The sequence below is a fragment of the Bos taurus genome, chromosome 19 (assembly GCF_002263795.3).
Source record: "Bos taurus isolate L1 Dominette 01449 registration number 42190680 breed Hereford chromosome 19, ARS-UCD2.0, whole genome shotgun sequence".
Taxonomy (NCBI): Eukaryota; Metazoa; Chordata; class Mammalia; order Artiodactyla; family Bovidae; genus Bos; species Bos taurus.
The window spans coordinates 55,288,452-55,309,883 of record NC_037346.1 but is presented as its reverse complement, the minus strand read 5'-3'; the positions used below and the strand labels follow the sequence as shown (position 1 = coordinate 55,309,883).

General features: G+C 51.6%; 2 protein-coding genes across 3 annotated transcripts in view; one reads left to right on the top strand and one right to left on the bottom strand.

The window, feature by feature from the left end:
- UBE2O (ubiquitin conjugating enzyme E2 O) overlaps positions 1-9,982 on the bottom strand; it is a 49,337-nt gene extending 39,355 nt beyond the window's left edge. The window contains exon 1 of one of the 2 annotated variants that reach the window (XM_002696167.5): positions 9,494-9,982. In XM_002696167.5, the coding sequence (XP_002696213.1) occupies positions 9,494-9,904 (411 nt within the window). In that variant the 5' untranslated portion in view covers positions 9,905-9,982. The remainder of the gene's footprint in view (positions 1-9,493) is intronic. The other variant, XM_005221305.4, reaches the window with a different exon arrangement.
- A 9,608-nt stretch (positions 9,983-19,590) lies between these two features.
- On the top strand, positions 19,591-21,432 carry AANAT (aralkylamine N-acetyltransferase; the record flags this gene model as incomplete). Its single annotated transcript, NM_177509.2, is given in 4 exon segments — positions 19,591-19,623; positions 19,970-20,209; positions 20,500-20,654; positions 20,978-21,432. Coding segments are annotated over 3 exon segments (624 nt in total). The 5' UTR covers positions 19,591-19,623; positions 19,970-20,046.

Sequence of the window (21,432 nt, the reverse complement as noted above, 5' to 3'; positions counted from 1 at the left end):
ATCTTCCCGAATGCAGGGATCAAACCCAGGTCTCCTGAGTTGGCTGGCAGATTCTTTACCGTCTGAGGTACCAGGGAAGCCCAGGCAAAAGGGTAAAGGGGAAGAAAACAGGTTTTTCTGCTACTAGGACCCTTAAGCACTGCCTGCTTATCGAGGGCAACTCAATGTCCCTTCCCTCCTGTGGCCCATCTTTGGCCAATCTCTGGCATTAACACTGTTACTAGAAGACTAAGCAGAGGGGAGACAAGAACCCTAAATCAGATCTATGTGTGTATATATATATACACACACTTACAACTTGGGGTGCGGGGTAGATTAAAAACCTGAATCTACAACAACAGGGTTTTAAGCACCTATATATGTCAGTCCAACTCAAAGGGTAGTTAGTTCCAACCAGCAGACTCTGCATCACAGGGAGGACATTCCCCTCCAGGTCCTCGGGCCCGCCCACCCCAGTCTGACTGTGTCAGAAGAACCTGCGTTAACAGCAGCCAGCAGATTCCACGCCATCGGGTTTCGCAGGTGTGACTGGGGATCATTTACCATGCTCTCCCCGCTCCCCCTAGCCCCACAGGTAAACAGGGTGGTTAGATCCATTTTTAATTGAAGGAGTTACTCCTCCATGTGAGTCATTCGGAACGTAAGCTTTCACAGAAAGCCCTGTTTCTCAAGAAGCACCCCACGGAGAGAACACGGGGTGTGAGACGCAGGGAACAGCACAGGTGACCTGGGGTTCAAATGAAGGGGCAGAGAGTAGGTGAGGAGCCCCGAAGACACGCAAAGGCAGGGCCGGAGGCTGGGGGTGGGGCGCTCGCCCGGGAGCTCAGCCTACCTGCTGGGCTGAAAAGGGGTCCGGAGGCCAGGAGGCAGTCCGGGCTGGGGCAGTCAGAGCCGGAACCAGTGCAGGAGCGAGGACATGCAGGGCAAGCAAGGGGCGTTTCCAACAAAGATCTGAAGACAGACGAGTGGGGGCCTGGCACCAAAGGCACAGGCAACAGAAGCAAACAAAACAGACAGTTCGGGCTTCAGGAAAATGAAAACAGTTTTATGCGTCAAAAGACTGCCAGGAGAGTAAAGTGCAACACCCACGAAGGAGAAAATACCTGCAATCAGGTATCTGACAAAGGATTAACATCCAGAACAGACAGTGGTGGTTTAGTCGCTAAGTCGTGTCCGACTCTTTGCGACACCGTGGACTGTAGCCCACCAGGCTCCCTCTGTCCATGGGATTTCCCAGGCAAGAATACTGGAGTGGGTTGCCACTTCCTTCTCCAGGGGATCTTCCTGACCCAGGGATCGAACCCAGGTCTCCCAAATTGCAGGCAGATTCTTCACTGACTGAGCTACCAGGGAATATAGAGAGAACTCCTAAATATAGAGAGAACTCCTAAAACTCAATAACAATAGAGAACAATTCAAGTCAAAGACGGGCAGATGATCTGAATAAATGTTTCTTCAAAGAAGACACACAAGTGATCAATAAGCACATGAAAAGATGCCCAACACCGCTAATCTAATCGTTAGGGAAATGCAAATCATAATGACAATGAGGTATCATCTCACACTCAGCACGATGGCTACTATCAAAAAATAAATAAATAAGAATTACAAATGTAGGGTGTGGAGAAATTGGAACCCTTGTGCCCTGTTGGTGGGAATGTAAAATGGTATCGCTGCAATGGAAAAACAGTTCGGCAGCTCCTCAAGAAAGTAAAAATAGAATTACCATATGATCCAGCAATCCCACTTCTGGGTGTATACCCAAAAGAACTGAAAAACAGGATCTCAAAGAGATATCTGTACACCCATTTTCCTAGCAGCATTATTTATAACAGGGAAAAAGGGTCAGAATGGGAGCCCAAAAAGGAGAATTTTAAGTGATCCTAAACGTTCTGATGTTTAGAAGATGTACACTTGAGTACTTGGAGGTGAGCGTCATGTCTGCTCCTGACTCACCAGGGGCTCTGGAGGAGCGTATTTACATACTCTTACAGACACAGATAAAGCAAACTTGGCACGAGGACGAGGTTAACTACTGACTCATGCTGGCTGGTAATTAGTAATCACTGGCCTAGTCGTTCAACTTCTCTCTGTTTAAAACTGTCTCATAATAAAAAGTTGGGAAAAGAAATGTTTACAATTCCACAGACTTGCAGGTGGAGAGGGCAGTTAACACTTTGCAAAGTTGGAGGTTCTAGATGACAGGATGGAGCCATCAAGGAAGCAGCTGGGAATGTGCGAGTAAGGACGAACATGCAGGTACCAGCAGCCTTTCCCTGGTGGCTCAGTCTGCATTGTGGGAGACCTGGGTTCGATCCCTGGTTCGGGAAGATCCACTAGAGGAGGGCATGGCAACCCACTCCAGTATTCTTGCCTGGAGAATCCCCATGGACAGAGGAGCCTGGTGGGCTGCAGTCCAAGGGGCACCAGAGTCGAACACGACAAGCAACTAAGCACCGCACACAGCACAGCAGGCTGAAGAAAAGCCCAGAGGAGAGGGGAATCTTCAAAATTTCCTAAGAGGAAAGAAGGTAAGAGAGAGAAAAATTCACTACAGCCAGAAGAGTTGTAACTCAATGGAATAGAGTTTCCATTAAGAGGGTGATTGATGGACCATACTGACAAGGCTGGAGGGTCAACAGGGCAGGGACTGAGAAAAAGCTCTAAGTACCATGACCAGGAATTCCCTAGGCCTTTGTGACCTTCGGAAGAGCTGTTCACACCCTTCAGTGGGAGGCCAGAAGGAGAAAGGCTCTGGGGTGCTCCGGGCACGGGGAAATGGAGGCAAACAGCCCTTCTCACCCGGGGGTGGTGGGTGCCCCCAAAGCACGCTGGGGGAGGGTGAGATGCTTTTTCTCCCTTGTCCTGAAGATGACATCATCAGCCTTCAGGGCCCTCAAACTCCCTCAAGTAATTAAACAGTCAGAGCTGCTTTCAGCCCGGAGTATGTCAGGTCCTGATGCTCCTGGAAGCCACACACGAGACACAGATGTGTGTGTCTGTCTTCCTTCCCACCTGCACTTAGGGGGCCAGTAAGTATAGTCCCGTGGACACGCCTGTCAAGGCAGCTCCTCCAGCCCTCATCACAGCAGCATCTCCCACAAAAAAGGATTAAAATTAAAGCTAGGAGGAAGAACCTCATCAGAACTGCTGAGTGTGAAGGACCAGCTCTCACTTGCAGGATGCAAATGAAGAACGCTCTTCAGACTGCAGGAAATCTCTCCAGGAGCTGGGGGTTTTCATTTTATTGTTGAATAGGATTGACTGCAGTTTTTTTTTTTTTGTTTTGTTTTTTTAAAGCACTACTCAGTATCTTGAATTTTTTTAATTGCTCAGATTGTCATAGTCAGAATGAATTTTTACCAGATATAGCTATGCCATCAACTTAAACCATAAGTGATCCAGTGTCTAGTTCCTTTCATCTTGCTGCAGAAAATAAGATGTTTCAGTCTTTCAAAATATGCAAACACACCAAAAACCCCTCAACGAGTCAACTGGATTTAAAGGACACGCATCCCAGGACTTACTGCCCCAGGACTTACTGCCGAGCTGAACCCCTCTGAACAGCAGGGGTTTGCCTCAATGTTTAAATCGTAAGACCTTTTTCACAATCCTGCTTCAGAAGAACACAGTGGACCTGCAGACCCAGTGGACCAAGAGATCCATTCAGTCAGCCTGGGTCGAAGGACACGAAACCCTCAACCGCAGGGAGTAGCCGAAGAGCAAAACACGGGCAAATAACCTTGGAGTGGATACATTCAGAGGGCCATCCACTAACGTGATTCAGTTCTATTCTGAACTACAAAAAATTCCAGTAAGCGTTTTGCTCTTCGCTGTTGGCAACCACACGTGTCAGGTGGCTCCTAACAGAGCCCCCTGAGGCTGGCAGAAATGTCAGCGAGAGAAGCAATTCTGAACGTGTGTTCCAGCTCAGTCAGAGTTGCCACTGTGGGCTCAGGAGCACGAAAACCTCGTCCTTCTCAGGGCTTGGCATCCAGCCGCCCGGCCGCTGGAGCCTCAGGGAGGAGCTACGGTTAAAAACACCAAACTGCTAGTCAATGTGAGTGACAGCATCGTGTAAAGCGAAAAGCACTCTGGAAACGTCCTGCTGGCCATTTCTCCCGCTTGAGCATCTTCCCACTCCGATCTGGGCAGCAAACTCCGAAAAGCTTCTTTCAATCAGAACAGGAGCACAGATTGTGTCTTCCAAGGGTTAAGGCTCTTTAAAAGAGAACCCGCTCATCACCGAAATCACCGTAAATTCAACTCGGAGGGGACCACAGGGTCAGCTGCACTGGTCATGGGTCCAGTGTTGTAGTGATGGCAATGCACATCGCACACTGCACCCACATCCCTTTTGTAAAGCGAGGGCCCCATGGATATTCCACCGGAGTCCATGAGGCCCGTGGGTAAAGTTATAAAAAAGAAAAAGTTCCTCTTTATAGAACAGGAAAATGACAAACAGAAAGGCAGGACTGCCGGGGACACGGGGTGGGGAAAGCACCAGAGGACCTCAGTGTCCTAAAGCAAAAACAGGTGGGGAGTGGAGGCAGCCTGATGGGGAGGGGCTGGGCCCGGGAGAGGGGACTGAAGGAGCCCACCTGAACCCAGCTCGGGACTCAGCATTCCCAGCGGGAGGGTGACGATGGCAGCAAGACTGGGCAGGAGGTCAAGACTGGGCAGGAGGTCACGCTGGATTTCCTGACATCACCCTCGTCTAAGACAACACAGGAAGGCCGGTTACCTGCAGGCAGGGAATCAGACTTGCACAGGTTTCTTTCACTCAACATCTAGAGGTATTCACAGGTTCTCTAGAAATAAAGTGTCTTCTGACAGTTGTTTGGATAATGACCAAGGGGCTAGGGAATGAATGACAAAAGTAGGCTGGAAGCAGCCTGCAGTGCAAACAGGGTGTTTCCCCCACACTTCTTCTGCTCTTGTCCAAGACGGCCTCCCTTGTGGCCACTGGTCCAACTTCCACCCATCCCAACACCCTGCCCTTTCTCCTCGCCTGTGGTTCCCTCCCAGTCCACTGGGACATCCAAGTGTGAAAAGACTGGATAATTAATGCCAACCACAGGGCTAGTGACTCATGTTTGATGGGGGTACTCAATTCTAGTTAACGACCTATGAAACCTCAGGTGACGGCAAACTATATTTACTTCCACTTTATTTGGGTTCCTCCACTATTATCAGTGTGACTGGATAAGTTACACAACTACTCTGTTCCTCGGGTTCCTTCTCTAAAACAGTAATAATAGTACCTAATTCCCAGGGGTGTTGTACACATAAGTGAGCCAAACGCATAAAGTACTTACCGAGTGTCCAGCACATAATAACACAGTAAGAAGAAGAACAAGCATTATGTAATCTTTAAATACAAAAGCAATACTCTGCCATCCTTGTAATTCACAATCTCATTTTCTGTCTTTTGGGAATTTCAAAAGATGCCCCTAGATTCTGGAAGATATATATACCTACATACACACATTCATTCCGTCCCCTCCTGGAGGCTGGTAGACTTTGCCAGGTGTTACTTTAAATGTCCATTACTGTTTTCTTATAAAGTAACAGGAGTGAAGATCATGAGTATTTATAGACGAGGCTTAAAGAAGAAGTCAAAGGTATAATCCACCAGGTCATAAGCTGCAGCATCATCAAACAGGAATGCCTACATCACCGAAACAGAGCGCACCTTCTGGCTTCCCTGTGGAGGAGCACCACCTGCGACACATGGATGCGCCCTCCTGAAGGGGCGCGGCTGGCCCTGTCTGATGGACATCAGGTCGGTGTCTGCCAACAGCAAAGAGGCTGCTCTGGGCACCACCCAGCTAAGCTGCTGGTTATTCCACCTGTGCAGGCTCAGTTCAGTGGCTAGAAAGACAGACCTCGTATTTTATTGCAGACAGAGAAAAGGAGGCAGTGACGAGGCCAAGGTCATTCAGAGCAGGTGACAGCCAGCAAGAGCACCCAAGGGTTTTTACTTCCAATCACAGGACGCAAACACATGTCCCTCATTGGGTGAAAGTGCCCTTGAGTTAGGCAGAGGGCCAGACAGAGAAGCCAGGAAGACACTGAGGCCTACAAGTTAGAAACCAGAAGCCAAGGGACAAAGATTAAAATCACAGAATAGTGGTGAGATGCCACCGCGCTGTGATCCTACCTGAACAGAATGCAATCAGATGCGCTCAGCCCTGCACCCTGGTTAACCTTACGTAAATTCTTCCTATTACATCACTGAGAACAATTGCTTTTAATGGGCCCAGCACTGGACCAGCGAGGCAAGCAAACCTCACACGCTATGATGCTACACCTAAATAGCTTTCCCCGTGGAAATGCTGGCCTGAGTAGGAGCCAAAAATAAACCCAAAAGCCAATTCCAGAGGGACCTGTCACCAGGAATGCCACACACACACACAAAAACACACACCACCTCACAAAAGGAGGGTGATCGTGAGAGACAGACCGTGAAAACTGTGGCAACTGAGAGCAAGAGACAACGCACGAGAGACGGGAAAGCAAACGAGTGTAAACACGAAGGCCCTAAAGCTGCTCAAACAGCAGCTGGCGCTCTTCCTTACAGGGGCTGCCTGTCCAACCACGACAGGTGGAGATCAGGACGACCCACCATGTTTAGCCAACGCTCAAGAAGGGCAAGAGGCTGTCAGCACTCGGCTTCATTCCAAAAATCTACTCAAAGGATGACCACTGATGGGAAGGCCGAAGTCTCCACACAGGAGACCCATGGCCGAACGGGACAAGCCTCAAGTGGATAAATCAGCTATCACACTGAAGGGGTCAGGAGCTCAAGGAAAGGAAGGAGCACAGACTGGGTGCCTCTTTTTTAGTCCTAAAGAGGCTTATAACTTTCGCTGCTTGAAGCCTCAGGAGTTAGACCATAAATCCTGCAGTTTCCAGAAGAACGACTTATTTTTCTGTTGATAACTTTCACGGTAGTGGCCAGGAGGGGATAGGACTTGCTGACTGTCCTCTTCATCTCTCTTTCTCAATTTGCTCATTAAAAACTTAAAAGAAATTAAGAAACTAAGAGTACTCACAGTCTGCCATATTAACATGCAAACTACAAAAAACACTCCACAGCCTACCAAACAATTCACATTAAAAGGACACTATTTATAAAATGGCAATAGGTGGCAGCTTTAAAAAGAAAAGTTTCCCAAGACTGGCACTGCTTTATCCTATCAATAACTGGGTTCTCAGGTCTCATAACCAGATTAGTGATGGAGTGGGAATCAGTCTCGGTCTAATGGTCTTCACAGCACACTGTCCCTTCAATGGGTATATAAGGAGTGGGAAGTGAGAGGGAAAGTCTTCCTAAACCGTAATGTCACACGGTCCCAGGCCCCAGCCCACCACCCCAGGGGGTGCTCAGGAACAAAGCCTCAGGAGCAGAACTGGTCAGGGTCATCTGTGCCTGTGGTTTGCGGTAACAGAGAGCTACCTACCGGGTATAAACTCCCTTCCTTCCCGCCAATAAAACCATTCTCAAGTCCTGACCGAAGCACTAGCTCCTGCCATCTACTCATGGGCACTACGTGTCACCCCATCCCAGGATCCCTATGTCCCTGAGGTTTTGCCAAGCTCAGAAGCGGCAGAAACTACGATAGCAAAGAACACATCACCGCTGGAGCCACGATGGACTTCACCGAATTCCAAGCAAGTCACAAGAGGGCAGCTTCAAGATATATCCAACCTGGGGCCTTAAACGTATTTTCTATTTAATTCCAAAATAGATTATTTTAAGTCAAACTTCATAGAATTACACATTGTGTGAGGAGACAGACTGAGCATAATTGTAAACAAAGTTAACCACCAAAGTCGAGACGAACAGGAACAACAACTGAGAAACACTGCAGCTCCCAGCAGCGAGCCGGGCCTGCCTCCCTGAGTCCCCGGGCAGCAGGCCCTGGCAGAGGCCAGCGAGCTCCATCCCAGAAGTCACAAACCTCTAGAGGAGATGGTTAGAAAAAACGTTTTTTAAGAACCAGTGGAAAGATGCCGGCAACCCTTCACCAGTGACACAACCTTCGCTAGTGTAACAACACACAAATGCAGTGCATAGGGCAAAAACTCCTGTCTTCCCAACAATACTGGCAGTAATTTTTAACCAGCATTCTGCAGCAAAAGGTCATCTATTCCACATACTTTTGCGTGAACTTATCATTTTCTCTCCGACTCAGAGAAGCTACCGCCTGATCTGTATTTTTCTGAGGGGAAGCCAGGGGTCCTGTGCAGGGATTTCTGTGCCCGTGGATGCGCATGTACTGGCTAGGAAAAAGACCCTGCTGGTATCAGTGGTGACTTCTGCCACTAGGAAATGGATCACAGGCTCTTCCGGAGAGTGGGGACTTCTTCCCAGCCAGACCAGTCATCACAGAATCCCGTGCAGGTCGCCTTCGTCTCCCAGATTAACTTCTAAAGTGCCCTCCCCTGAAATCAGACCACTCAACACCCCGGGCAGCTAAAACAGTCCAGGCCTGATTCTCGCCAAGAAATGTTTTCTTGAAGGAGAGGAGGAGGAGGAGATGAAATAGGGGTGAAAGATACAAGAGGCGTGTGTGTCTGTGAATTACTGATAGGAGTTCACACTGGGGGAAAACAACATGTGAAAAGCCACCAAACCAACCCTGGTTCACGGTTTAAGTTTTATGATGATGAACGGGGGAGTCTGCTATTTGCTTAATGGCCTCAGGTAAGACAAATCCTTCAGGTTTCCAAATGGGTGGCTCCTCTCCATCCAGGGTTCTATAGAATTTTTTTTTTTCCCCAAGGAGTCCATCTGTACTTAAGAGAGTCATCAATTCCAGTCAGTAGCTGCCACATCCCTCCCTGCACCCTCAGGGCTATTAATATCAGGGTTCCGATTGTTAATGATTTTACTCAAAGTTCCCTGCAGCAGTTAAAACCAGGCAACAAGCTAAAACACAAAGGGGCTGCTTTTCTTCACCCATAATAACGCATTCTGCAATCCAGTGAACTTCCTGGGGTTTCATGTCTGCCGAGATTTTCACCTCTATCTTTTGTTTTGGAATGCCCATAAGCCCTCCCTGCACGGACCGGCACGGCCTTCCTTTCTGGATGCATAATGCAGTAGGTAGCTGCTCTGGGGGTCAGCAGAACGCCGCTCTGGTGTAAAGCCGAGAGCGTGCCTGCCCCAGGAGTTCCCCCACCGGACTGGGTTCACATACAGGATCTTAAGGCCGACACCGCAGCAGCCTGGCACGGGCTTGCCAGTTCGCCAGTCTTTAGCGTGGGAGAAGCCCGGGGCCCGGTGGCCCAAGGCTGGTGCAATGACTTTGCACCGGAGCGTCCCCGCCGCGGAGGCTTGTCCTCCCATCTCGGCCCCACTGCAGTGTGGCACCACTACCCGGGCAGCGCCCTGCACGCCTCCCCTCTCGGCCCAGGGCTCGAGCGGCCGACTCGGTCCCCCGCCGGCCCCCCGGCCCGGCCCCCGCCCGCCGGCCCGCCGCACCTTGGTCTCCTTCACGTGCTGCTTGACGCCCTCCGGGTACCACTGGACGCGCACGTAGCCGCGGCGCAGCGGGCTGGCCCGGCCCTCCTCGTGGCCCGCGCCCCCAGCCTCCGAGCAGCCCGAGCTCCCACGGCCCTCCTCTTCGCCCTCCGAGTCCGAGTCCTCGCCGTGGATGAGGCGCACCAGCCCGAAGTGCACCGAGCCGCGGTAACGGCCCGACACCAGGTCGTGGGAGAAGAGCAACCGCTGCGAGCCGGCTTCGGGGCCAGAGTCCGAGGATGGCCCGGAGCCCGAGTCCGCCGCGGACGCCGGCGCCGGGGCCGAGGCGGGGGCTGCGTCCGGGCTCGGGGGCACGTCCGGGATCTGGGCGGGAGCCGGGGCTGCGGGCGCTGACGCTGCGGGATCCGCCATAACTGCGCTGCGCGAGTCTCGGGCGGCGGCGGTGGCGGCGGTGGCGGTGGCGGCGGCGGCGGCGGCAGCAGCGGCGGCGAAAAAGGCACGGGGAGGCGGGGCCTGCCGGCGCCGAGGGGCGGGGCCACGGCGCGCTGACGTGGCTGCGTGCCGCCGTCGTCAGGGAACCGAGATGCGGTTGCTAGGGGCTACTGCCTGGTCGCTAGGGGACGCTGGAGATTCTGCCGCTGGCGAGGGGCGGGGTGGGGAGGGATGGACTGCATGAGGGCGGGGCGGGGTGGGGAGGGATGGACTGCATGAGGGCGGGGCGGGGCCAGAGGGAGTGAAAGGACGGAGAGAGGAGGCAGGGGTGGGGACCCGGGGGCGGGAAGTGGAGTGCTCACCGAGAAAGAGGGGAGGAGTCGAGATAGGATGGAGGACGGTCCGGAGACCGTCCACAACACTTAATGAGCTCCCTGGACGTCTCCAGTCTAGTTCTAGGCACTGGGAGGGATACAGAAGGAACAAGATACAGCCTCTAGGTGTTTACAATCTAGTTGGAAAGACGAAACACACACATTAAATAGCTTAAAGGCAACTCCAAGGCAGCTTGTAAGCAAGGCTAAATATAGAGTGTATCTACAGTGTACTGCATTAGGGAATTCCTTGCAAAGCCTGGAAGGTCATGACCCCTTAGGGACTGGTCAAGAAGTTGGTGAAGGAGTCCCAGAGAAAGATTGGAAACGTAAGCAAGTGTTAGTGGCCCCTATGGTTTGGCTTTAAACTCTTGCCTGGAAAATCCCATGGACGGAGGAGCCTGGTGGGCTGCAGTCCATGGGGTCGCTAGGAGTCGGATACGACTGAGCGACTTCACTTTGACTTTTCACTTTCATGCATTGGAGAAGGAAATGGCAACCCACTCCAGTGTTCTTGCCTGGAGAATCCCAGAGACGGCGGAGCCTGGTGGGCTGCCGACTATGGGGTCACACAGAGTCGGACACGACTGAAATGACAGCAGCAGCAGCAGCAGATAACTTCAAAGCTCCCTGAGGCTTATGCGTTGCAAGAAGGAGGAGAGAGGGGTAATTAAGGGTGTAAGCCGTCGATTCCAAATTTTGGGCATAGACACTTACTAACCTTATGAAGTTGGCAAGCTGATAAACTTCTTTTCACCTTAATTTTCTCATCTGTAAAATTGGGGAGGTAATAGCAGTACCTCTGTCATCTGGCAGTTGACAGGATTAAGTGAAATAGAACAGTGCCTGGCATATAGTTCCCCAATAAAGGAATTTTTAATATATTTCATTATTATAATATTTCAAACCCCCTGCCTAGACTAACATTCTAGACTGGCAGAATTCTTAGACTTACAATCTGCTCCAGGTTGCCATTTTAAAATATTAAAAGTAATTATAAAACAGAAGTAATTATACTGATGTGTGTCTCCTAAGTAACTTCCAAAAGATTTAGATACATTCTCAAAGGACAGAGTCATACTGGGTTGTTGAAAGGAAATTAGGAATACTCAAGATATGGCCCTCCTCACCTTTCTCAGTTAAAATCATTTTTTTTCACAATTTTCTGCAAGACCATGAGTGGTAAATTAGCAAGATAAGTCAATATTTCAGTATTTAGGTTCTTCAAAAAAGGCATTGGGTAGTTTATAGACTACCGAGGATATAGAACTATACTCGTGGAAAAGTTATGAGCATTCATGAAAGGAAAAACATTTTTTTAAATTAAAACACACATGGAGTGCAGATGGCAACCTGAGTACTTGAGATGCCCTGAGTTAAGTACTTACAGAGTGTTGATATATTACTGGGTGTGGGGTGGTTGTCAGTGGACTTGTATCTTGGAAAATTCACATACTAAGGTATAGGAAAAAAAGACTTAAGGGGAGATGAGGATGTGATGGAGAGACAAAGCTTGATTCCCAAATCATGGCCTTCCTGTCCCAGACCACAGTGCAGAATGTCCATCTGAAATTATTGCTGAAAAGATGCAGTACCCTACTCCTTTCTCCATAAAGACTTGGGAGGCTTAGTAGCAGTGACATAGTAGCTTCTGTTCCATCTACCATGTCCCTTTAGTTCTGTCTCCTTGGCCCCTGATCACCTAACATTTATCAATAACTTATTATTGACCCGCACAGTGGCAGACACATTCACATGATCTTATTTGTTATCACAATTCTGGATACAGGTGTAATTAACTTTATTTTACCAGTAAGAAACAGGGTCCAAGGAATTCAGTGCCTTAAGGGCATAAGGTAGGAACTGGTAGAGTCGGGTTGGAACCCAGGTTTCCTGACTCAAGTTAAGGGTCTTGTGTTTTTTTTGGCCAGGCCTCCAGGCTTGTGGAATGTTAGTTCCCCAGCCAGGGATTGAACATTGGCCCTCGGCAGTGAAAGCTCAGGGTCCTAACTGCTGGACTGCCAGGGAATTCCTTCAGGTATCCATCAAGGGATGGGGGGTGAGCAAGACCTTAGAAGGGGCAGGGCAGGTCTTTGTTTGATGTCAAAAATCTAAGTGAGTTTTGCATTCTTCTCCAGCTTATGCCAGTGTTTGTTTTAATGTAATAAGAAAGTCCTTTCCTCCCTAATCTTGAGTAAAATTAGCACTCCAGGAAGATGTGCCATGTTTATTCTGCAGCTTCTTATAATAATGGCTAATAATAGCTACCCTGTATTGAGCTGTAACTTAATGCCAGGTACTGTGATAAGTGTTTTACATAGATTACCCATCTTTACATAGATTTAACTTGTGCGGGAGGAAGTATCAGCCCCACTTCGTGAAGCACCGCCCCAGAGGGTGCTGTCCCCCCGCCCCCACCACTACCAGGAACATGCTAGGTTGTAGGCAAGAGCCCTTGATTTCAAATGCTGATCCCTCCCTTGCTCAACCTGTTTCAAGCTGGTGAATCCTCGCACTAATATGTGTAACCTGGTGCCTAGTAAGCACTGGCACTCAGTAAGGGTACCATCTTGGTGGGTACATCAAAGGTCTGAGGTTCCAAACTTCCATCGGGCCAGTTTCACATTGTCTCCTCCATATACCCGAGGAGTTGAAGCTGGGGTGGGGAGAGCAGCCCTCTCTGGCCCCTGCCGGCCCGTGCTATCTCAAAGCCCTGTCTATCGCCCCCAGTTTGAACTGCATCTGAGCCCTTTTCCAAAGAGAAGCTCAGTACATTCCTTCCTACCTCCTAGTGACCTTCAGTGACCTCACTCAGCCCTGAGATGCTCCAGGCAAAGTGTGAGACTTAACTCCTTCCCAAACCCCAAGCCCCCAGCCACAGTCTCTTGCACGTCCAGGCTGGCTAGTGGGGGTGACCCTGGATGGAAGTGACTGCCTGATTTTTATTTTCATAACTGTTGAATGGGGAAAAAATAAAATAAAACAGACCTGTATTCCCCAGCGGAAAATCACCGTTCTCTCATGGGCTCAATACTTAGCTCTTCGTGGAGAATAGAGATACTTCTTGGGAGAATTTTGCTTATTTACAAATGTGCCTGCCAGAAACGGAGCCAGCCTGGCCACTCCCCTTGCTAAGGGGCTGACTGGGTGCAGGAGGCAGCAGACCTGGCAGCCAAGTGAACAGATCCCCGTGAAGCAGGCTGTGTCTTTCCCTGCCTTAACTGGCCACAACCGCCTCTCCAGAACCTTCAAGTGAACATGAGCCCCACGCTGCCCCCTACTGGAACCCTACCCTGCTTGGCCTCTCCAAACCTCTGAGTAGGAGGAAATCCAGATTGGCCCAGAGAGGTCCCTTTCGCCTTGCAGTGAATGTTTGGGAGCTCTAGGCTGCCTGCAGCACTGGGGTCTTTGGTTGGGAAAGGGGGGCAGGAAGGGTGTGGCCCTGGGGAGCCCTCCCACACCCTCAGTGGCTGGCTGGAGAAATGCCTTTGAGGTCCACCACTGGCTTGCTCTAGAATCATGGGCTCTTGGGATTTCCCTGGTGGCCCAGTGGTTAAGAATTTGCCTTCCAATGCAAGGGACATGGGTTCAATCCCTGTTCAGGGAACTAAGATCCCACACACTGCAGGGCAACTAAGCTTTCATGCTGCAACAAAGTCAAAAAAATTTTTTTTTAATTTATTTTTAATTGAAGGATAATTGCTTTGCAGTATTGTGTTGGTTTCTGCCATGCATCAGCATGCATCAGCCATAAGTATTCATATGTCCCCTCCCTCTTGAGTCTCCTTCCCACCTCCCACCCCATCCCACCCCTCTAGGTTGTCACCGAACCCGTTTGAGTTCCCTGCGTCATACATTTAATTCCCACTGGCTATCTATTTTGCGTTTGGTAGTGTTAATGCTTCCTGTTACTCTCTCCATCCGTCCCACCCTCTCCTTCCCCGGCTGTGTCCACAAGTCTGTTGTCTATATCTGCGTTTCCACTGCTGCCCTGCAAACAGGTTCCTCAGTGTGCACGCGCGCGTGTGTGTTAGTCGCTCAGTTGTGTCCGACTCTGCAGCCCGTCAGGCTCCTCTGTCCATGGAATTCTCCAGGCAAGAACACTGGAGTGGGTTACCATTTCCTCCTCCAGAGGTTCATCAGTACCATCATTAACAAAATTTTTAAAGGATCTTCTTGTTCCTGGAGCCTCACTCCTCCTTTGCTTTGATGCCCTGGGTGAACTAACCGCGGGACGTGCCCAAGGTCACCCTGCAGTACAATCAGAATGAAGACCCGGAGCAGCTGGTCTTTGGCTGGCCACTCACTCCTGACCATGAGGATGGGTTGCAGTCCACAGGGTGAAACCCTTTGTGCTGCGGGTGACAGTGGAAAGGGTGAGCTGTGAGTGAGAGCCCAGGATGGGCAGGCTCATCCTGCTTCGCTCCTTCCTGAGGATTCAGGGCCCAAGGACAGCAAATCTGCCAGACCAGCTTGCAGAACAGGAACAGGGCTGCTGGGGCTTAACCATGCCATACTCTTCACCACCACTGCCCCACCACCAAAGCATGGGCTCTTCCTGGATGACCAGCCATGGGAGCAAAGTGGCATCTTCTCCCTAAAACCCCTGCCTTCTCCCAGAGTCTTCATCCAGGTAGATGGCAGGGACACTTACCTAGGTACCAAGTTGGCCACCTGAGGGTCAGCCTTTGATATGGAGCTCTGTAAGTCAGCTAAGCCCAGAACCTGGTCCCTCCACCTCCCTTTTCACACGCAAATAGCCCCTGCCTGCTTCACTGGAAGGGTCCAATGGGGCTGGGGTGATGGGATGGTGCAGTGGTTAAGGCTGAGTTTCTGGAGTTAAATGAACTTGGGTTTGAAGCTTGTGTTGCCACTGACTCACTAGGTGACCTTGACTTATTTTACTTCTCTGAGCTTTGGTTTCCTTCGGGAATGATAGCAATACCTACTAGCTAAGGCTGTTAGAATTTAACTGACATAAAGGATCAGAGATGCTTTGCCGGTGCCTGGACACTGTGGGAGCCTGATTAATGTTAGCTGCTGCTATTAGTTCATCTCCGCCCCTCACCACCTTGTTCCTGGAAGACTGACGTATAAACACCACCATCCGACTTCTCAGCTTAGTGTCTTTTCGTGGTTCTCCATGGTCCATCAGAGCGTGGTGCTCGGGGCCCTTCAGGAATTCCTTCGTTAATCCCTCCCAGCTGCCTCCTGTCACGCCTCCACCGCTGCATCCTGTTCACACCCTCCCTGCTGCAGCCTCAGCTGCTCATGCCAGGATCCTGACTCTCCAGTGCCTCTGTGCTTTTGCTTGGCATTTTTCATTCCTCTACTTCAACCGATGGTTTTGCGTAAAGAACTCCTTTTCATCTTATGACGTCTTCCAAGAGCCCCATTGTGCCCACTGATTCCTCCACTTGCCTAGTCATACCTGCCTGATTGCATTTATTTCACTCTATTAGGACCATTTGTTGGCATGCCTGTCTCTCCTGTGGGACTGTGTCTTCTTTGTACCTTTGTATTCCCAAATCTAGCACAGGTCTGATTCATAGTAGGTGCTCAAAAGAGTTTTGTTACCAAACAGACTCACAGACATAGAGAATGAATAGACTTGAGGTTGCTGAGGGGCAGGAGGATGGATTGGGAGTTTGGGGTCAGCAGATGCAAACTCTTAGATACAGAATGGATAAAAAACAGGGTCCTACTGTAGAGCCTAGGGAACTATATTCGATACCCTGTAATAAACCATAATGGAAAAGAATATGAAAAGGAGTGTATATCTATGTATAACTGAATCAGTTTGCTATACAGCGGAAGTGGACACAACATTGTAAATCAACTATACTTCAATTTAAAAAAATTATTTATGTTAAATGATTGTACAAAACAAGCCAGCCTCTCTCAAAGGTCCCGAATATGCCAACAGGTCACTGGACACCTCTGTTTTTGCTCAGGTCCCCAGTTCTCCATTTTTCCTAGACACACACCCCACTCAGGCACACTCACCCTACACACACATACATACATACGCACATGTGTACACACACACACACACACACATATGTGCTGCCCCTTCCCCAAGACTTTGCTGTCTCATTAAACTTTAGTCTCTAGATCGAGGCTGCTCTCTGCAGGAGCCCCTAAGCACATGTGGCTCTTGAGCACTTGAAATGTGGCTGATCTTGGGCTTCCCTGGTGGTCCAGTGGCTAAGACTCGGTGCCCCCAATTCAGGTGACCTGGGTTCAGTCCCTGGTCAGGGAACTAGATCCCACATGCCACAACTAAGAGTCCCCATGCTGCAGCTAAAACTTGGTGAAGCCAAATAAATAAATGTTATAAATAAATAAAGTTATTTAGGCATCATTTAAAAATGTGGCTGGTCTGAACTGACCTGTGCTGTAAATGTAAAATACACACGACTTTTTTGTCATCCTTCATCTGTATTTTGTATTTATTCTATAATAAATATATAATTATATACTATAGAAATGGTTTTTTAAAACAAAAGGGTCCTCAAGTATAGATTCACATATAATTGGCACCACACCATACCATAAATTTGTACTATGTACCCTTTTTTTTTTAAGATTCAAGATAGTTTTATTACATCAAGCTACAGACTCAGTATAAAAAGGAAAAAAAAACAGAATATGAAATATGTGTAATAATTTTATATCAGTTATTTGTTGAAATGACAATACTCCTTATCTACTGGGTTAAATACAAGATCTTATTAAAATCGAGTTAGCCTGTTTCTTTTGGCATCTTCTCATGTGGTTACTAGAAAACTGAATATCATGTGTGGGGCTCCCAGGATCTTTCTGTTGCACAGCTGAGCTCCAGATCCTTAGGGAGCTGTAGGTCCCTTCTTTCTCCAGGAGGTGGCGATCTCTCCCTGCTTTTGACACCTCTGTTCCAGAAAGGTCTGGAAGGTTCCTGAGGAACCTGTGTACCATGGCAGATACTGAAAACCCTAAATAAGGACGAGACCACATTCAGCCTATCTATCCAAAGGAGGCTTCCATGGAAATCCACAGAAAGTCAAGAAGCTAAGTGTCATCCTCACCAGCAGAAGAATCAACACCTAGCTGATAGAATCCTCGTCTATGTATCTAGCTCGCTGCCACACATTCAATGCAATCTCTGTTTTCCAGGGGTTTATAAGCTGCTGGGAGCTTGCCGGGTGAACCTCCTGCACACAATTCTCCATCTTGATCTCCATCCCCTGGAGAATCTGCTAGTGACAGATTAAGGTTGGAAAGGTCAGTTTTTGCTCAGTCGCTCAGTCGTGCCCGACCCTTTACAACCCCATGGGCTGTAACCCGCCAGGCTTCTCTGTTCATGGGATTCTCCAGGCAAGAAGACTGGAGCGGGTAGCCATTTCCTCTTCCAGGGGATCTTCCTGACCCAGGGATTGAACCCACCTCTCCTGCATCGGCAGGCGGATTCTTTACCACAGCGCCACCTGAGAAGGCTGGAAAGGTAAATATGATTAGGCAAACCGCTCTGTGCACTCTGTTCAGGGCAGATCTTAAGTGCAGGGGAAGAATGAGAGAAGGATGCTGCCCTCAAAACCACCAAAAAACGCAACTCTTACAGTTTCACGAGTGCCTGAACTGAGCGCTGCCTTCCTTGCCTGCCTGGGCCGTTCAGTTGCTCTGTTGGGAAAACTGGGGTCTCGGAGGCGTCACTGGAGTTTTTCGTGGGGTCCACCTTTCAGTTTCCCCCAGGTGGATACCCTGGGGTCCTGCAGCGGGAGCCCAGCAGCAGTCACATGGTGGCAGCCCGCCCCACCCCCGTTCCAGGCCCTCCAGGTGCAGCTGAGCTGCGGCAGGCTCTGTGCTGGGGGTGGGGTGGACTGGCTGAGGGGAACTTGGCCCTGGCCGCGCCGGCGGGTCATACATCTTTCGTCAGTGCCCTCTGCCCTGCTGCGGCCTCTGCTTTGTCACCATAAAGTGGCTCTTCTGCATCTGTCCCCCACCCTCCCCCACCCCTCTCTCCTGGAAGGACTCGTAAAGTCCATGGGGGGTGTCCTTGTTAGGAGACTCTGAGCTCCTGTCTCCACGCTTGGCTGCAGGAGATGCTGCTGATTGTCCAGTACTTGGGTTCTGGGATGTGTCCTGATCCAGGGCTTGCTCGTCTCCTCACCTTTCTTCCTGTTAATGGCTCATCCTGCCCACGGCTCCACCCAGAGAGAACATCCCCCAGCTCAGCCCCAGCATCCCTGTGGGGACACACAGCCCCTAGAATGTCCTTTCTATATTGAGACTCTGATGTCCACTCCATCATGGGACAGCCAAATCTGTTCTGGTCATCTCACTGCTACAGAGCATTAGTGGGGTGGGGGCTCAGCCAGGTCAGAGGGAGGCTCTGCTGGGCAGGTGGGCAGTCAGGTCCCATGGTCCTCTGGGGTTCTCCGTGTGGCCTGGACAACCCGGCTCCACTGTCATAGAATGTCCTGGAGCAGGAGCCCACCATCGCCCAGGATCTGCCTGGGACCACAGAGCCTGTGGGAGAGACCTGGTGGGCAGCCACAGCTGGCACCCAGATGTGTGTAGCCCTGTCTTGTAGGCTGGGGGGCCCAGAGGAGAGCTGGTGGACGAGGTGACAATGGGACCCCTGAAGGGGAGCAACTGGGGAGAAGAAGCGAGAGGTGAGCGGAGTCAGAGCCGGGGGAGCTGTGGTCTTGGGACCCTCTCAAGGGGGCTGGTGCTGGAGGGAGTCCGTGGCATAGAGAGTGGAACTCCATCATCAGGGGTCTGGGATGCAGCCCCCGAGCCAGAGTCCCCACATGGAGACATCAAATGATGTTGACTTTGCATCCCATACTCAGCCTTGGTCTCTTGCCTCTGGTTCTGCAGTTCTGATTAGCCACTGAGCAAGTCCTCTAAATGATGACACGCTTGGGCTGCCAGAGCTGGGAGGACCCTCAGAAGCGGGCTTGCCTAGGGGACAGAGCGTGAACACCTGTGCCAGTCAGTTGGCGCCAGGACACGGATTAGACTGGACCCACGAGGCTTAGCCCCGTGCTCATTCCCTCAAACCCTGGGGCCTCAGCCAGCCACTGTAATCCTCCACATCCACGTGCCATCTGAGGTTTCAGCCTCAGCCAGCAGGGACAGGGCTTGGCGTGGGGGGTGGGGGGACAGAGCCCTGCTGACTACATCTGCCTGTAACGTGGGGGTGGGGCAGGCAGGGGATTAGAAATCTCTGAGATCAACATCACAAGTGTCTGGACTTTTCTGGTCCTGAGGCTGTGGACAACACCCAGAGTGGTGGCTCTGTGGGGGGAACATTAGAGCTCCTGCAACACAGGAGTCCTGGTAAGTGGAACCCTGGACCCTGGGCTCCTAGAATTTGAGAGCAGGAGTCCCCTGCCCAGGGCTTGGGGACGGGGGAGAGAAGGAGGCAGAGGGCGGGAAGGGGAATGTGCGGCTCACAGGCTTTGTAAGGGATGGACGGCCGCCCCTAAGAACTGCACACCAACAGGACATCAGCGAGTGAGAAAGGGGCCCAGGGAGCCAGAGCAGGCACAGGGCAGGAGGAATCGATGCTCTAGCCCCTAGACTCCCCGCTCCAGGTCCCCTACAAGAGAGGCAAGAGGCGCCATCGCCCTGGACGGCCCCCTGGGAGATGAGGACCAGCCCCCTGACCATCGCCCCTCTCCAGCAGGTGTGGAGGGACCCTCCTTGTCACACAGGCCCTTTCTGAAGTTGGGGACCCCTTGGGTGGCAGCCGCACCCAGGATGTCCACGCCGAGCATCCACTGCCTGAAACCCTCGCCTCTGCACCTGCCGTCTGGGATCCCAGGGTCCCCAGGCCGCCAGCGGCGCCACACACTCCCCGCCAACGAGTTCCGCTGCCTCACCCCAGAGGACGCTGCCGGCGTGTTTGAGATTGAGCGAGAGGGTGAGCAGCTCCCTGGCCCCCCAGGGTCAAGGATTCTGGGGAACTCTGCTGCTGTTGCCCTTGGGGGAAGACCTTGGAGTCCTCTGTCCTTGGCAGATGGGCCCCCAGAGTGTCTGATGGTATGTTTTGTGTGTGTACAGGAGCACACTCATGTTTCAGGAGAGTGGGGGGAAGAGCAGCCCTGAATCCCATGCTTTCCCAGGGGAGGCCTGGGGACCCGGGGAGCCCACCCAGCATCCACACAGATGCTCAGTGGACTGGGGGTCACCCACTCGTGCTTCCTGACACAGCCTTCATCTCTGTCTCCGGCAACTGCCCCCTGAATCTGGACGAGGTCCGGCACTTCCTGACCCTGTGTCCCGAGCTGTCCCTGGGCTGGTTCGTGGAGGGCCGCCTCGTGGCCTTCATCATTGGCTCCCTGTGGGACGAGGAGAGACTTACTCAGGTGAGGATGGAGGTGACCTGCCCAGTCCCGGGAAGGCCTCAGGAAAGGAGGCCACCACCTCCCGTGGAGGCAGAATGTGGGGGAGGAGCGGGAGCCTGGGATCCAACACAGGAGCTCACGGTGAGTCCTCTCCCGGCAAGAGAGCCCAGTCCTCTGGGGCTCAAGGCTCTGATGAAGGGGACCACAGAGGGGCGGGGTCATAGCTCCTAACCTGGGTAGAAGGGGGCTGACTGGGGACTCACGGGGCAGCTGCTCTTGGCCCAGCGGGGGTGGTTTTGGGGTGCACAGAGGCGACCCTGACTCGTGTCCGCCTCTCGCCCCAGGAGTCGCTGACACTGCACAGGCCCGGGGGCCGCACGGCCCACCTGCATGCGCTGGCCGTGCACCACAGCTTCCGGCAGCAGGGCAAGGGCTCCGTGCTGCTGTGGCGCTACCTGCAGCACGCGGGCGGCCAGCCGGCCGTGCGCCGGGCCGTGCTCATGTGCGAGGACGCGCTGGTGCCCTTCTACCAGAGGTTCGGCTTCCATCCCGCGGGCCCGTGTGCCGTCGTCGTGGGCTCACTGACCTTCACGGAGATGCACTGCTCCCTGCGGGGCCACGCCGCCCTGCGCCGGAACAGTGACCGCTGACCCCCTGGGGAGCCCATGGTCGGGAGCTCCTACTCAATCCCCGGCCGTCCCCTTCTCTGCCCTGCCATCCCCCCTGCTCTGCTTGGTCTGAAGGGAGACGGTGATTCCCAGGGGATTGTGGAATGGAGAGAATGGGTGAAATAAAGAGA